This window comes from Herpailurus yagouaroundi, unplaced genomic scaffold (genome assembly GCF_014898765.1).
Source record: "Herpailurus yagouaroundi ecotype Mexico unplaced genomic scaffold, PumYag 187, whole genome shotgun sequence".
Taxonomy (NCBI): Eukaryota; Metazoa; Chordata; class Mammalia; order Carnivora; family Felidae; genus Herpailurus; species Herpailurus yagouaroundi.
In genome coordinates, this window is record NW_024412418.1 from 26,525,124 (window position 1) to 26,541,299 (window position 16,176).

The 16,176-nt window shown below is 37.0% G+C and overlaps 1 protein-coding gene across 5 annotated transcripts in view; it reads right to left on the reverse strand.

Moving 5' to 3' along the window:
- LUZP2 (leucine zipper protein 2) overlaps nucleotides 1-2,435 on the reverse strand; it is a 510,394-nt gene extending 507,959 nt beyond the window's left edge. The window contains exon 1 of one of the 5 annotated variants that reach the window (XM_040495599.1): nucleotides 2,013-2,430. In XM_040495599.1, coding sequence (XP_040351533.1) covers nucleotides 2,013-2,074 — 62 coding nt within the window. In that variant the 5' untranslated portion in view covers nucleotides 2,075-2,430. Of the gene's footprint in view, nucleotides 1-2,012 lie in introns of all 5 variants that reach the window. The other 4 variants (XM_040495596.1, XM_040495595.1, XM_040495598.1 and 1 more) reach the window with 4 other exon arrangements.
- Nucleotides 2,436-16,176: the final 13,741 nt, after the last annotated feature.

Here is a 16,176-nt window from a genome sequence, read left to right on the forward strand (position 1 = left end):
CTGTCACAAAGTAATCTGAATATCCAATAAAATAAATTTCTACACAACAATCACAACAAGACAGGCCACTGGTTATAAAAAGTTTCACTTTTTTTAAGCCCAGCTTGCTCTTTCTGTTGAGTTTGCAGGAAGGAAAATTTAAAGACCTGACATAGGTTTTACATAAAAAACACTGCAGAAGTTTCTTATCTAAAATAAACTAGGAATGACTAATTTTAATTTCTGTTGTAATAAATGTTGATTATTTTAAAATTTTATTCTAATAAAAATTAACCATTCCATCAAAAGAAAGATAATGGCTCTTTGCATTATGTAACCAACACTAAAACTTCAGAAGCTACAGACTATACAGCTTCCTGACTCACTTAAATTATGGCATCCTTAAAAAGCAAATGTACTTTTGGAACACTAGGGGTTTTCAATGTCTTTAAAAATCATTGTGGGCAGGGTTTCTATTGTTTAAATATTTATTATTTTATGCATATGATGACAGGCATCTAGTTGAGTGTCCAACTTTGAGAATTTCCCTTTTCTAGAAATTACAATTATTAAACTACAACACAAGAGTTCAGTGTAAGTGGCAAGACGCTTAAAAAAATAACTGATGTACAATTTGCACTGAGTCATTTAAAGCTAACCACAAATATTAAAATGGGTTCTGTAATTGGAGCAAGTTACTGTAATTCTGGGAAGCAAAGTGACTTTAAAACCATCTGCATTTTGTGTACTAAAGTGACAAACAACCTTTAGAGAAAAGAAAAAATATATATATATACACACACCTCATATTCTATTTTATTGTGGGAAAGTCACCTGGCTTTTTCTGCAAGGAAAGACTAAGTTCATCAGTGATTAAGGCTAAATCAAACAGTCTTCATTCTAAAAGGAAAGTCTGGTTACAAGAACCTGAAAGAGGATGTGTAAATTAGAAATGGAATCCAGAATTTTACTGCCTCATTTTTATAGATAATGAGTTTTTTTCATTCTTAATTTCAGAATTTGATATTACCCTGTTTCCCTTCTTCATTTTCCATCAGATGAACAATCAGATAATGTTTCCATTCACATAGATTTGAAATGAAGCTCTTGCTGTGAGGGTTATTTTATTTTCTAGTAGCCAAGGGAAAGAGGTTGCTGCCAATATGATGTTAAGAGCATACAGAATAAAGGCTCAGTCCCGGGCAATGAAACAGACCACCTTTGTGCTTCTCTTGAGGAAGAAGAATGCAAGCCCATCACCAACTTTGGGACTTGATCAACAGTGGGGAGTCACAAAACTCTTTTCAACCATTGCATTTTAAACCTCCACTAAAAATAGCTTCTCTGTGCTGGGGCTTAAAGTCCCATCAGTGGCCAGTGATGAAGTACAGTACTTAATTGTTTCTGACTAGGGTCTCTGCATCAGCACACTGAGAGTGCCTTCTAACTTTTAATCGCCTTGTGTGTTCTCTAATTAGACCTGTTCACAGGACAGCCACATGAAAATGCCTACCACTAAGCTTCCTCAAGACCTTAAAACAGGCCATTTCATGAGTCCAGGAACTTTTGTACAAGGTTTACTATCTTCCAGGATTATTCTCCTACCTTAAAATCAGACACACTTGAAGGAGGTAAGTACGCTTTGTGGCTATTAAGTCAGCTCTAATATAAATACACTGCCTGGTGACAATTTCCTCCTTGTCTCTCCATTTCCTTAATTTTGGTATTACTGCCTGTTATCTGTTTGCTCCTACTAGGGCTGGAGGGAAACATATTTTCTTTGAACGGGAAAGCTCTTGGTTCCCTTGCCGGTAAGAACACAGACTTTCTCTAAGGACTAGGATAACTAGAAAAGGGCTCTATTCTCCCGGAAGGATCTGAAGCCCGAACCACAGAGATATCCTTTAACTTAGGCGGGAGGTGCAAAGAGCTGAAGTGCCTGTCCTTGGCCCTGACAGGTGACCTGCGGTAGGACCAACTTACCCCTACCCACAGCGCCCTTTGGCTCAGGTCACTCACGCTCCTGGACTCACCTGGTGCTGAGGACCAGCGCTGGCAGGAGAGGCAGCAAGTAGTGCGCTGGGCTGAATTTCATGCTGCCGCCTGCCGGGGTCCTCCTTCCCTCGCTGCCTTTGCTCTCCCTCCTCCTCCGGGTCCTGTCGCTCCTCGGTGCCCGGCTCTGTCCCCGGCAGCGCTGAGCCCTCTCCAGCAGCGGATGGAAGGAAACAGACAAACGGACGGACGCCTCGTGAAGGCAGGCACTGAGAGAGCGGGGAGTATCTTCGGCAGTGATGTCACCAGCGAGGCGAGCCCTGCCCGGGATTGTTCGGCACGCGGCTGCTCCCGAGCCTGGAGGGCGCGTTGTCACTCGCGCTGGAGGCGGCGCGGGGAGAGGGAGGGGTTCCCAGCGATGGCCCGGCGCTCGGGTCTACGGGCTGCGCTCCCCGCTCCCCGGACTGCACACCCTCCTGGGGTTGACCATTTATTCCCCTTCCCCTGAGGACGGGGAAAGGGAGGGAGGGGAAGGGCGGAGCAGGGGTGGGGGGCGAGGAGAGAAATCTAACCTTCCAGTAATTGAACCTGAGTACTCAGCAGGATGTGAGGCAGAATTCACTGGGAAAGACCATCACGCTCAGACTCGCAAGCAGGTGTCCCTCACCTGATTACACAGTGTTTGGAAAAACGTGGCTCTGAAGAGTGTTTAAAATATTCTAATTAGAATTGCATGATGATTAGCCTGATGCAGACTGAAGAGAAGCAGAAGTGAGCAGTGTCCAGAAACGCACCCTGAGCCCATAATGTCACTGCCAGCTTCTTTGGCCGCAAACGTGGATATAAATATAAAGAGGTTTCCGGACAGTTAGGACGTCTGCTGCTTCTGGTTTTGAAGATTACTGACCTTCCTCCAATTTCAATCTGTCCCCTTGTACCAGCAGCTGACAGTGGGGTTGGAGTTGGTGGCCCAAATTCACTCACCTGAAGGGGTCCTTTCCTTCAGGTGAGGACACATAACTAATATTCATCAAAATGCTAACAGTAATTAACTCAAAGTGGCGGTATCAGAAGACAGAAGACTCTGTCAGTTTTTAAATATATTTTTCATATTCTCTATAATAAACATCTGATATTAAGCTTTATTTTGGAAAATGAAAAAAATTTTAGAAACTAATACAAAATAATATTTCTGTAAAAGCAATTCTGATAAAAAAAAAAACAAACCAGCCAACTTCAACTGAGATGCTCACTCTAGGGTCCTTAAAACATGGTTTATTTTTGATATTCCAACAGTATTTCTTGGTTGAATGTTTATAAGTACTTCTTTATACATCAACACATTTGATCTTCACCAGAGACATCCTAGAGAAATATAAATTAATATTGTCCCTATTATAGAAATGAGGTAACTGAAGACCAGTAAGATCTAGGCTGGATTTTTTTTTTCTTTTTAACAAAGAATTTCACTGTCTTAAATCTTAAGCAAACCCTACTGTTGCCTGGAACATTACACCTAGTACAAGTAGTCCATTGATCAACACAAAGCTGATGTTCAGTAACGGCTAGAGTGCACCAAAGACCCCATGGGGCAAAGGTCAGGTGGTCAACTGCAATTCCTATCCAGAGCGTTCAGCTCACATTCCATTTTTTCAGGGCAAGGCACTTAGAGTAAAATTTAGATGAAGCATCCCCTTAATCTAATTTTTGAAACATGATTTGTAGGAAAAAATAGTCGTTAAAAAGCTTTTATTTTAAAGAGGATACAAGTTTAAAGAATTAACCATCTATTTTACTGATTTTTGTTTTTGTTTTTAATGGGATTGAAGTTTAAGACATTTATACAGGACACATACTGCTTTATTTTTTTAAAAAAATTTTTTTCAACGTTTTTTTATTTATTTTTGGGACAGAAAGAGACAGAGCATGAACGGGGGAGGGGCAGAGAGAGAGGGAGACACAGAATCGGAAACAGGCTCCAGGCTCCGAGCCATCAGCCCAGAGCCTGACGCGGGGCTCGAACTCACGGACCGCGAGATCGTGACCTGGCTGAAGTTGGCCGCTTAACCGACTGTGCCACCCAGGCGCCCCAGGACACATATTGCTTTAAAACCTCAGACTACTAAAATAGATGAATAATAACTTTTGCAAGCTGGGTACCGGTCCCTTGGGCAATAGGATTCACAATAGATATAACCAGGCATATATAAAATCAACTCACATGTGAATAACATGTCATTTACAAAGAAAAATTGCACTCCACTCTGCTAAAACAGAACTCTGACTCCAAAGGAAAATATGTATTTCAGTTTGCTCCTGCCAGAATTATCTAACAATAGATTTCCTGCTTAGTTTGAACGGTGAACATTTGAGTTGTATACTCAACAAAAGCCTATGCCTACTTGGTAATAAAAAAACACTATACTAGGAAATAACGCTCATACTTGTGGAACACATATTTGTTTACATAACAAGTTTGAGTTCATTATCTTGTGGTCCTAATTATAGGAACCAAATGTAGTAGTCATTTTCATTATTCTCCTCTTTAGCAGTTGATGTGACAGATTCAGAATGGTTAAGTCACTTGCTCAAGGTCACTAGATCACTTAGTTAGTAGATAGCATTCAAATTCAGGCTGTATCACTTCATAATCTTTCTTTTGAAGGAAATTTTTTTTAACACACCTATGTAAGAAAAGACCTTCCCCAGCCTAAGTTGCATTACTTTTTATTAGCCATAAAACATAAAACAATAGACAACTGTAGATTGTCAACCAAGAAAGGCGAGTATTAGAATGAATTCTTTTTAGACTGTGTCTCGCAGTTATGTTGTACCTCTGTATCAGAGACCAATAAAGAACCACAAGGTTTGTTGGCCTTTGTGAATTTTCTGCAAGTAGGAAAAAAAAAAAGACATCGAACTTAGAAGGGCACGCAAGCATCAGGAAAGCACATTTGGAAGGTGAGCCTAAGTGAGATTTTGGAAACTCCTGCAGATTTAGAGGACTGCGGTATTATATTCTGAATTCAAGTATAGATCTGCCGTTCGGCAGAAGTCTTTTCTTCTTGGGGAATTACAAGACTGTAAGTCTCCATCACCCATGACATTCTGTCCACACTGTCACAGGAAAACTCAAATCCAGAATTGATTTTATGGCTTCGGAGAACAGGCATATGAATTTTAAAGATGCAGCAGCGCAGACAGCAGTTTCACTTAGCTGAAACCACTTGTCCTATGCTGAGTCCCAACACTGAGCTCAGCAGAAGTTGTTGCAATAACTATACCCAAGTCTGGATAAAGGACATCAAGAAAGTCAATGCAGTTACAGCAAGAGGCTGGTGTCCATAAAATGCTGGGATTGGGAGATACAGTAGCTATTTTTTAAGCAGGTTTACTGAGATTTAATTCATATACCTAAAACATCACTAAAGTGTGTAATTCAGTGTTTAACATACTCAACAAGGTTATGAAATCACCAATATCTAACTCCAGAACATTTTCATCTCTCCAAAAGAAACTCCATACCCACTAGTCACTCACACTATACCTCTTGTTTTTCACTTTCTCCTAACCCCTGACAGTCTAATTACTGTCTCTACAGATGTGTCTAATTCTTGAAATTTCATATAAATTGAATTCTACCATATGTGGTCTTACATTACTTTTCTTTCCTGTTTCAAGGTTTATCCGTGTTATAGCATGTATCATTACTTCATTCCTTTTAATTCCTTTAATAATGTTCCATTGTAGGAATGCACCACATTGTGTTTATCCATTCATCACTAGGATTGTTTCTGTGTTCTGGCTATTTGCATAATGCTGCTATGAACATTCATATGAAAGCTCCCATGTGAGCATCTGTTCCCAATTCCCTTGTGTATACACCTAGGAGAGGAATTGCTGGATTATATAATAACACTGTTTAATTTTTTTGAGAAACTGCCAAACTTTCCGAAAATAGCTATACCACTGTTCATTCCTACAGGCAATATATGCATGTTAATTTCTGTACAGCCTTGCCAACACTTGGTATTTTCAGATTATTATTATAGCCTTTTATGGGGATGTAAAGTGGTATCTCATTGTGGTTTTGATTTGTATTTATCTGATGATTTATCATATTGGGCACAATTTTATGTGCCCATTGGCCACTCATATACAATTTCTGGACATTTGTTTATTCAAACTCTTTGCCTATTTTCATTGAGTAATTTGTGACTTCTGAATGGTAAGTGCTCTTTGTGCATTCTGGATACAATTCCTTTATTAGACAACTGATTTACAAATGTTTTAACCCAATCCATGGGTTATCTTTTCACTTTCTTGATTGTGTCATTTGTAGCAAAAAGTTTTAATTTTCATGAAGTCCATTTAATCTCCTCTGTGGAATTATCCTGCTATTTATTATCCTTCACAGTACTATGTTTTCATCATTTCTGTATTTCTTTTTCTACTCCTATATACTAAACTCTGATATCCTCTAGAGTTTCACCTTTGATCCTCCTCTTTTAAAATTCTCTATTTGGGGTGCCTGGGTGGCTCAGTCAGCTGAGCATCTGACTCTTGATTTTGGCTCAGGTAGTGATCTCATAGTTCATGATCAAGTCTGCCATCGGGCTCTGCACTGGCAGCACAGAGCCTACTTGGGATTCTCTCTCCCCTCTCTCTCTTTCTCTCTGCCCCTCCCCTGTTCATGCTCTAAATCTCTAAAAATAAGTAAATAAACATTTAAAATTCTGTATTTTCCTCCCAAGGTGAACAGCACTTTTTATGACTTTTACCATCGCCAATATGATTATGAGTCTAAAAATGTTATCTTCAGCATACATTTCTTCCTTGAGCCCTTAGCTAGGTTTCCTCTGGATACTTCAAAGTCAATCACACTAAACTTTTGTTCCTCCTCTCTGATCAGCCTTCTATATATTTCCTCATGCCTTCATCAACTCAGTCATCAGAGTTACAACCCTGGGGGTCGTTCATTTACTTTTAACCCTCCTTTCTCCTACATAGAGTCAATCACAAAGTCCTATCACTTCATATGTATTTCTTTATGCCACCCCAATATTTAACCTATATTAAATAAAGTAAGCAGGCTCTATTTAGGGTTTATATTTTTGATCTGAAGTGTGTTCCCTGCTTTCAGATGTATTTACCTCAAATTCATTGCCCCAATATGACCTTCCTTGGCTGCAAATGTCTTTAGTGCCTTAAAACTAGGAAACTACATTCAATAATGTTTTCAATGCATGCCTTTTCTCTGTGCTTTAACTTCCATATTGTACTCCAAACAGAGTGAGAGATGTTTTCCTTGATATGATTTTGTAATGTTTCATGTTATTCCTTTTTTTCCTGACCTGTTCTCTCATTCACTTACCTGTCCCTTACTTTAATCATTTAAGACTCAACAAGGCCATCACTTTTTTCTAGACTACTTTCCCTAGCCTACCAGATGCCACAAACTTGATGAGGTCTACCCTTCTGAGTCTAGGATGTGTGCCAGATCGCCTTGGTACTTAATATCATTTTGTCATTATATGTTTTTGTTCCTCACTATACTATAAATACATTAAGAACCAGAGGGATATTTCTCACTTTATTCAGTACTAAGGGAGGTGAGGATACTGTAAAAATCATATTTTTATGTATGTATATTCTAAGCCAATCACTAATTTTTTCAGGTATCTCTAGGTGTGAGTGTTAAAGACCTAAAGACAAAACAAAGTGTTTTACATGGTTCACCGAAAATGTTTCCTATTTCCATACTTACTGTTTTATTGTTGCTAATGAAAACTATCTACAATGAAATTTCCTCTAATAAGGCTATTTCTTTTTGCCAAACACACCCTAAGGAAGAAAAGAGAGAAAAAACAATGCAAGTGTCTGTGCCCCACACAAAATCAAACAAGCAAGAAAAGCAAAAACAAGAAGACCAAATCCTATACTGTCTAGTACTTTTGAACCGAGTCATATGAATTAAATACGGAATTCCCCACCGCCTTTATAAGTCATCCTCTTGGTTCACACAAATGGTGAGAAGTCAGTGCAAGATCTCTGGAATGGGACTTCAAGAAGGAAGGACCCAGGGATCTCTTCTACCCTATAGTAGTCGCCCTGGAAATAATGCCACATCCTCCTCTTGGCTAGCATCACTGCGTGAGTTGCCCTGGGACTCAGTCTATTTGCTTGAAGAAAAAATACACAAAGCAGTCACAGAACAGTCGCTCTCCTTCCCTTTATCCAAATGTAGGCGATACATTGTAAATCTGCTTTTGGCAAACAATTACACTGGGAATTCACCAGGGTACTGTGACCCCAATTAATCCTCTTGTAAAGTGAGTAAGTCTTCCTTAATGAGCACAACAATTTTTTAATGTATACATTTTAAGTCTTTTAAAAAGTATTTTCATATTTCTCTGTGTATTTTATAAAGCAATCTGGTCTGCACAACCAATCCATTCAGTTAAATTCCACCTAACTTGTAAAATCAATGCCATTTCTTATTTCTGGGATTTAGAGTGTGCTTCCTTTTGCTACACACAGTTGTCTCTGTGAACTTCTTCAGATACATTTAAGACCCATTTTAGTCCCTTTTATGACTATCTGTCACTATAGAACCATTGCTAAACCAAGATTTTTAATGCATACCTGCTTTTTACTGTATGTAACATTAGACATATGGTTTTCAAAGACATCTTCCCATCAACATTATATTCAACTCAAAAAAAGATGATTATTAGTGTGGTAGGGTCCCTTCCCTAAGGTGGGGGGGAGAAAAAACCAAGGCAACCTGGCTATATGCATATGTGACAACATCCCTCACGACCTTGTCACATGAGACCACTTAATCAGACTGCATGTTTGTGTGTTACCATACATGGAAGACGAAGAAGTAAAAAATATATAACGAACTAAGTCACCTGTTGTTCGGGGTTCAGCTCTTTGGGTATGAACCCAACTGAGCTGTGCTCACATGAATAAAGTTGCTTCCTGGAAAGAAAAGCCTCAGTGTCACGACTCTCTGTGCCAGAATCCTGCTACATTTGCAAGCATTGAGAAATAGGAAGAGCAGGGTCACAGAAGCAAGCCCATGCTCACGTGAGTTTTTTCAAGAGGAGCATCGTAATTAGCATGGTACAAGGAGGTACATACCAGGAAAATAATAGTCCTAATGAGCAGAGGCAGAAATCAGAGTTTCGATTTCCTAAGGTTCCTAAGATTTTGGGAAAATAGTGCCAGAGAAGGAGATACTTTGCAGAAAACCTCCAAGATACTGCATGGGGCTTTGTCATGGGCCCTTGGCCAAGGGCTGGGCTGCATACACCAGACCAGACTCTGAAAGGCCTCGTTCTGCTAACTTGCAGTTGCAGTGAATCTGGAAGACAGATGCCAGAGTTTCTGAACTACTGTGAGACATTGGAATTCCCATCTGGACAGAATGGAGAAGCTGCAACAACACTTTATGAACACCTCAAGTATTTAGTTGAGACTCACAGAAGGCCAGGCTTTTGGGGTAACAACCATGCCTAAGGATAAGAGATGAATCTTAGAACAATGAATAAAACTGATACAGATTTATAGTAAAAATAAATAAATAAGGCCTGACAGTATGAAAAGAACCACCAGTAACTTAACTGTGGTAGGGTCCCCTCCCTAAGGAAAGAAAAAACAAGCAAACCTCAAGGCAACCTGGTTATACACATTATAGGACAACGATCCCTCATGACCTTGTAACATGAGACCACTTAATCAGACTGCATGTTTGTGTGTCACCAGATATGGGAGACAAAGAAGTAAAAACATACATAAAAAACTACACCATGTGGCCTTTGGAGCTCAGTTCTTCCAGTAAGAACCCTACTGAGCAGTGCCAGCACTAAAGTTGCTCCCTGGAAAGAAAAGCCTCAATGTCACAACTCTGAAAATCCTGCTACCTAACTACCTACAGAGGAAAATTCAGCATCCATTAAAAGAAGAGGACACAATTCAGAATCTCTGCAGTGTATCCAACACAATGCCAAGTATATAATTATTTCAAACATGCAGAAACATGAAAACATACACATAATCAAGCATAAAAGCAATCAGTGGAAACAGAACTCAGCAACACAGATTTTGAGATTAGCAGACAATCACTACAGAGAAATTTAAATTACAAAAAAGAGAGATACCTCGATGGCTCAGTGGGTAAAGCATCTGACTGTTGATTTCAACTCAGGTCATGATCTCACTGTTTGTGAGATCTAGCCCTGCATTAGGCTCTGTGCTGGCAGTGCAAAGCCTGCTTGGGATTCTGTCTCTCCCTTTCTCTCTGCCTCTCCCCTGTTCACACACTCGCTCTCTCTCAAAATAAATAAACCTCAAAAGATAAAAATTAAAAAAAAAACTACAAAAAGGAAATATAAATTCCAGAACTGACAATATGAAATAAAAACACATAATTCTGAATGCTAAAGAGTGAATTGTTAATGCACTTAAAGACACATAAATAGAAATAATCCTATCTGAAGAAAGAAAATAATGAAATAAATATATGAACAGGGATTTAGTGAACTGTAGTATCATATCAAGTTGTATAACAAACATATTTTGAGTTCTAGAGGAATAAGACAAAAAGATTAGGACATAAATTATATATTTTTTTAAAAAGCAATGGCAAAAATACAGGTATGTTAAAAAAACAAATTCACATATTTGAGAAATTCCACCAAATTTATGCAGAATACAAAAATAGCCTTATTTAGATATATCCTAGTTAAACTGCCAAAAAGAGAAGTAAATCTTTTTTTTTAATTTTTTTAATGTTTATTTATTTTTGAGGAAGAGACAGAGTGGGAGTGGGGAAGGGGCAGAGACAGAGTGAGACACAGAATCTGAAACAGGCTCCAGGCTTTGAGCTGTCAGCACAGAGCATGATGCAGGGCTCGAACTCATAATGGAGAGATCATGACCTAGGCTGAAGTCAGACGCTCAACCAACTGAGCCACCCAGGTGCCCCAAGAAATAAATCTTAAATAGGAACACCATACACCAAAGAATCTCAATAATGACAGATTCTCAACACAAACAATGGAGTGGAGGCAATGGAAGAATTATCTTTAAAATGCTATAAAACTGTCAATCCAGAGTTTTATATTCAGCAAAATATCCTTCACAAATAAGGGCAAAATAAATATTATTTCCAAATAAATAAAACTGGAAAGATTTCTTAACAGAGAATCTGCTCTAGCACAGATAATAAAAGATTGATTGCTCAGGCTACAGGGAAATGATACAATATGAAAATGTAAATTTATAGGAAAGAATGAGAAGGTCCAGAAATAATACATATTTAGGTATATATAAAAGGCTATCTCTTTTTTCCCTTATTTAAAAAAGAAATAGTAACATTACATTCTACGGCTGGAATATGTAGAAATAATATATGACAATAATAGCACAAAAGATAGCTAAGGCAAATGAATTATCCTACTGAAAAGGTCTTTTGTTCTGTTACATGAAGTTGGATATATTAACTTTAAGCACAATATGAAAAGTATGAATGCATAATATAGTCACTGGAGTAACCACAGAACAAGTTCAAATACTTATAACAAATATTCCAAAGTAGAGAAAAAAAATGATAAACAATGAAGCCAAAATGGGGTGAGAAAGAATGAACAGAGGAACAGTAGCTCAAATGATAGAAACAGAAAGCAAATAGTAAAATAGTAGACATAAAACAAACCATATCAGTAATTAGATTAAGTCAATGTAAGCAACTAGGTATCAATTAAAAATAAGAGATCGTCCAATTGGATAAATATGTGACTAAGAATGGTCTAGAAGAAATGTAGTTTAAATACAAAGACAAAAAAAAAACTCACTTTACATTAGAAAGCTTGAGTGGTTACGCTAATAGAAAAATGATTTCATGATATAGAATATTAGTAAAAATAAAAAGATATATTTCATAATAAGATGAAATCAGAAACAGACAACAAATTTAAATGTATGTACTTAAAATTTCAAAAGAAAAGAGACTCGAGAGGAAAACAAATACAGGTATCAATGGAAATTTCAAAACATCATTCTCATCACTGATAAATATACAAAATATCAGGATAGAGAATATTTGAAGAATATTATTAACCAACCTTACCTAAGTAACATTCGTCAAATACCTCATCAAAAATGGTGAAAATACATTTTTCTAAGTGTCTGTGGAACATTAGCCATACAGACAATAGGGCATGCCATAATATAATTCTCTATGTGGTAAACAAAAAGTGAACATTTGTGCTTTTTCCATAATTTGGCTATTGTTCATAGTGCTGCTATAAACATTGGAGTGCATGTGCCCCCTTTGATTCAGTATTTTGTATCCTTTGGATGAATACCCAGTAGTGCAATTGCTGGGTCAATTGATAAAGGATAAAGAAGATGTGATATCACACACACACACACACACACACACACACACACACACACACTGGAATATTATTCAGCCATCAGAAAGAATGAAGTCTTGCCATTTGCAATGATGTAGATGGAACTAGAACTATTATGCTAAGCAAAATAAGTCAGAGAAAGACAAATACTATATGATTTCACTCATATGTGGAATTAAACAGATTAACATAGGGGAAGGGAAGGAAAAATAAAACAAGATTAAAAAAACAGAGAGGGAGGCAAATTGTAAGAAACTCTTAACTACAGAGAACAAAATCAGGGTTGCTGGATGGGTGTTGGGTGGGTGGATGGGCTAAATGGGTGATGGGCATTAAGAAGGGCACTTGTTGGGATGAGCATTGGGTGTTCTATGTAAGTAAGGAACCACTAAATTCTACTCCTGAAATCAAGACAACACTAAATATTAACTAACTTGAGTTTAAATAAAATATTAGAAGAAAAAAAATTGAAGTTTCCAGAACATATACTCTGACCAAATAGAATTAAATTACAAATGCAGTGCCAAAGTTTCCAGATATCTTAAGTAACGAAAGAAATCAAAGAAGAAATCACAGAAAAATCAAAAAAGATTTTTAATCAGTTAAAAATGAAAAACAACATATCAGTACTGTGTGATACAATTAAAGTGATAAATGCTAATAGTAGAAAGATGAAATATTTTTAAAGAGTGATCTAATGTTCACCATAAGAAACTGGAAAAAGAAGAGCAAATTAAACTCAAAGTAATTTCGTGGAAAGAAACAATAAGAGTAGAAATTAGTGATACAAAAAATAACAATGTATACTGTCAACATTATGAATAAAAACATCATTACAGATATTACAGATATTAAATGGACAATGAGATATATTACTCTGACCTATTTTACAACTTAGAAAAAATGGACACACTTATGAAAAAGCATCTTACCAAAAATCACCCAAGAATAATTAGACAATGTAAATAGCCCTACTAATTAATTAAAAGACAAATTCCAGAACTATTCAGGTAAGCTACTCCTTACCAACAGAAACACATAATCAGATAATAAAGTATTTTTGTTTTACACTGTAATGTTTCACTGTAATTTCTCACGCTCCAATAGATTGTCCAATAGGTAACATCAACCTGTAATATTATCAAATGGATTTTTACAATTTTGTAATATTATTTTGGGCACAGAATTTAATTTATTACTTGCTAAATCCTACTAAATTTTTGGCATTTTAGAGCTGCATAACACTTTTAAGTTTCATTTATTAATTTTCATTTCCAAGGACACATTATATTCTTTAGCAAGGAATACTAACTTCCATATAATCTTTTAATATTTACACAGTGCTTTTTAAGAGTAGGAATTTAATCCTCACTATAATTCTGTGGAGTAGGACTTCTTATCTCCAGTGTATCGATACAAAAACTGAGCTTAGAAGTTACATAACTTGTTCACAGTCATACAGTTAATAAGAATCAGGGCTTGGATCTGAACTCAATTTATCTATTTTACAAACAGGATATCTGAGTGCCAGGAACCAGTCCAAAGTCAATATAGTTCCCTCACGACCATAGACGGTATGAGCTCCGGCTCTTTCATTTCCAATCTGTTTCTTTTCTGCTTTTATTTAAAAATATTTTTTTTCCTCTACATCATCATTCCTCCTTAAACAAATTAATTTATTTTACTTAATCTGCACACTTGATAAAAAATATAGCATTATGTAAACCAAAGAAACATTGAGTTCTACTTGAGTTTTTTGACTCTTAATATTATCCAAATATATTACGTGCCTAAAAAAGCTATAATACCTGTTATATACAACCAACATACAAGTTTTCTAATTGACTTGTTATTCCATACTTAAATTTTTGCTGTGAAAGATGTTCATACGGTAATTTTTGCCACTTTCCCTGTAGTTAAAACTGCCTATTTATTACAATGCACTACTTTGGTTTTATTTCAATGCAGCTTTTTCAGAGGAAACATACAGTAATAAAATAGAACTGAAGATACTATTGATACTTTCTCATTGCTAGAAATATTTAAACACTTGCTTTAGTATATCCTGTTTTTTTTTCCACAAAACTCCAAAATTGGACCATTTTGTATTTACGACACTTATTCCAAAGAGCCACACCAAGAAACATAATCATTCTGAATCACACTGGCAAAATTCTATATCTCTTCAAAATAGATCTCAAGCATGCCTGTGTGCTTAATCAAAGCTGAAAATGTTGTGGCACCTGGGTGGCCCAGTCGAGTAAGTGTCCAACTGTTGGTTTTGCCTCAGGTCACAATCTCAGGGTTGTGGGATTGAGCCCTGCATCAGGCCCTGTGATGAGCATGGAGCCTGCTTAAGATTCTCTCTCTAGCCCTCTGTCCCTCTTCTTTGCTCACTCTCTCTTAAAAAAAAAAAAAAAAAAGCTTATCAATGTTAAGATAAAACCCAATCGAAAGTGACTTTGTGTAAAGATCATAACCACTAAATAGTTCATGCTCCACTACTTTTTCTGAGGAGATACATAAATAAATATATTTATGTTGTACACATAACTTATTTAAATAAATATATATTACATATAACATATAATACACATATTCATGTTCATGTATATATGTAATATATGTCTAGATACATAATTGATATATTTTTTATTTATTTTTTATTTTTTATGAAATTTATTGTCAAATTGGTTTCCATACAACACCCCGTGCTCATCCCAAAAGGTGCCCTCCTCAATACCCATCACCCACGCTCCCTCCCACCCCCCATCAACCCTCAGTTTGTTCTCAGTTCATAATTTGTATTTTAAAAGGTACATACATTCATATGTAAAGCTTTGGGTAATATTCAGGCTTAGTGGACACTTACTGTTTTGCTTCCTTGCTCTCCCTTCATTATCCTGATTCTGTAAATAAACTGATTTTCCTCTGATGAAATACCTCTGTCTTCCTTCTCTCCGTGGTGATTTGAATGGGACTGACACAATGTCCTGGTTTCAGAAGTAGGCGTACACTTCAAGGCTGGCTAAGGAGCATATTCTGTACTCCAGTGACAATAATGGCATAAGGATGGGCTCTTGCGTATAGAGCATCCATGCCTATCTGTTGCCTCAAACATCACATCAGTCAGCTAAGCCTTTCCAGACTACATTTGAACTTCCATATTATTTGATCCTTGAGGCTCCCGTGATATTAAAAAATTATGTCTACTGCCAATTCCATTTTCCTTTTGTTGTTTTTGAGAGAGCGTGAGAGAGCGCACATAGGGGAGGGACACAGGAAAAGACAGAACACCAAGCAGGCTCCGCGCTGTCAGTGCAGAGCCCAACCAGGGGCTCCATCTCACCAACTGTGAAATCATGACCTGAGGCAAGAGCAAGAGTCAGATGCTTAATCCACTGAGCCACCCAGGTGCCCAAAATGCCAATTCCATTTTGTTTTCCCTCCACTGTTAGCAGCTGGTGGTGATACCTCTTTTATGGAAGATATTACATTTACTTTAAACAGCTCCCGAAATTTATGTTTCCCATACTGTCTCTCTAAACTTCTAGTTATGTTTTCTTGGTTTTTGTTTTGTGGATAGTAACATTGAGATTTCTATTATTTTCAAGCACTGCTTCATGGGAATTATCTCAGGCAGATTTCCCTTCATTATATTTTAGCACTTCAGCATCCGAATGTGGAAGTGACTATAAAATCCATGTAATATTTAAGTCTGTATTTAGTTCAGGTCTCTCTTTCATTTGATAATTTATCTTCAGTTTACATTCACTGT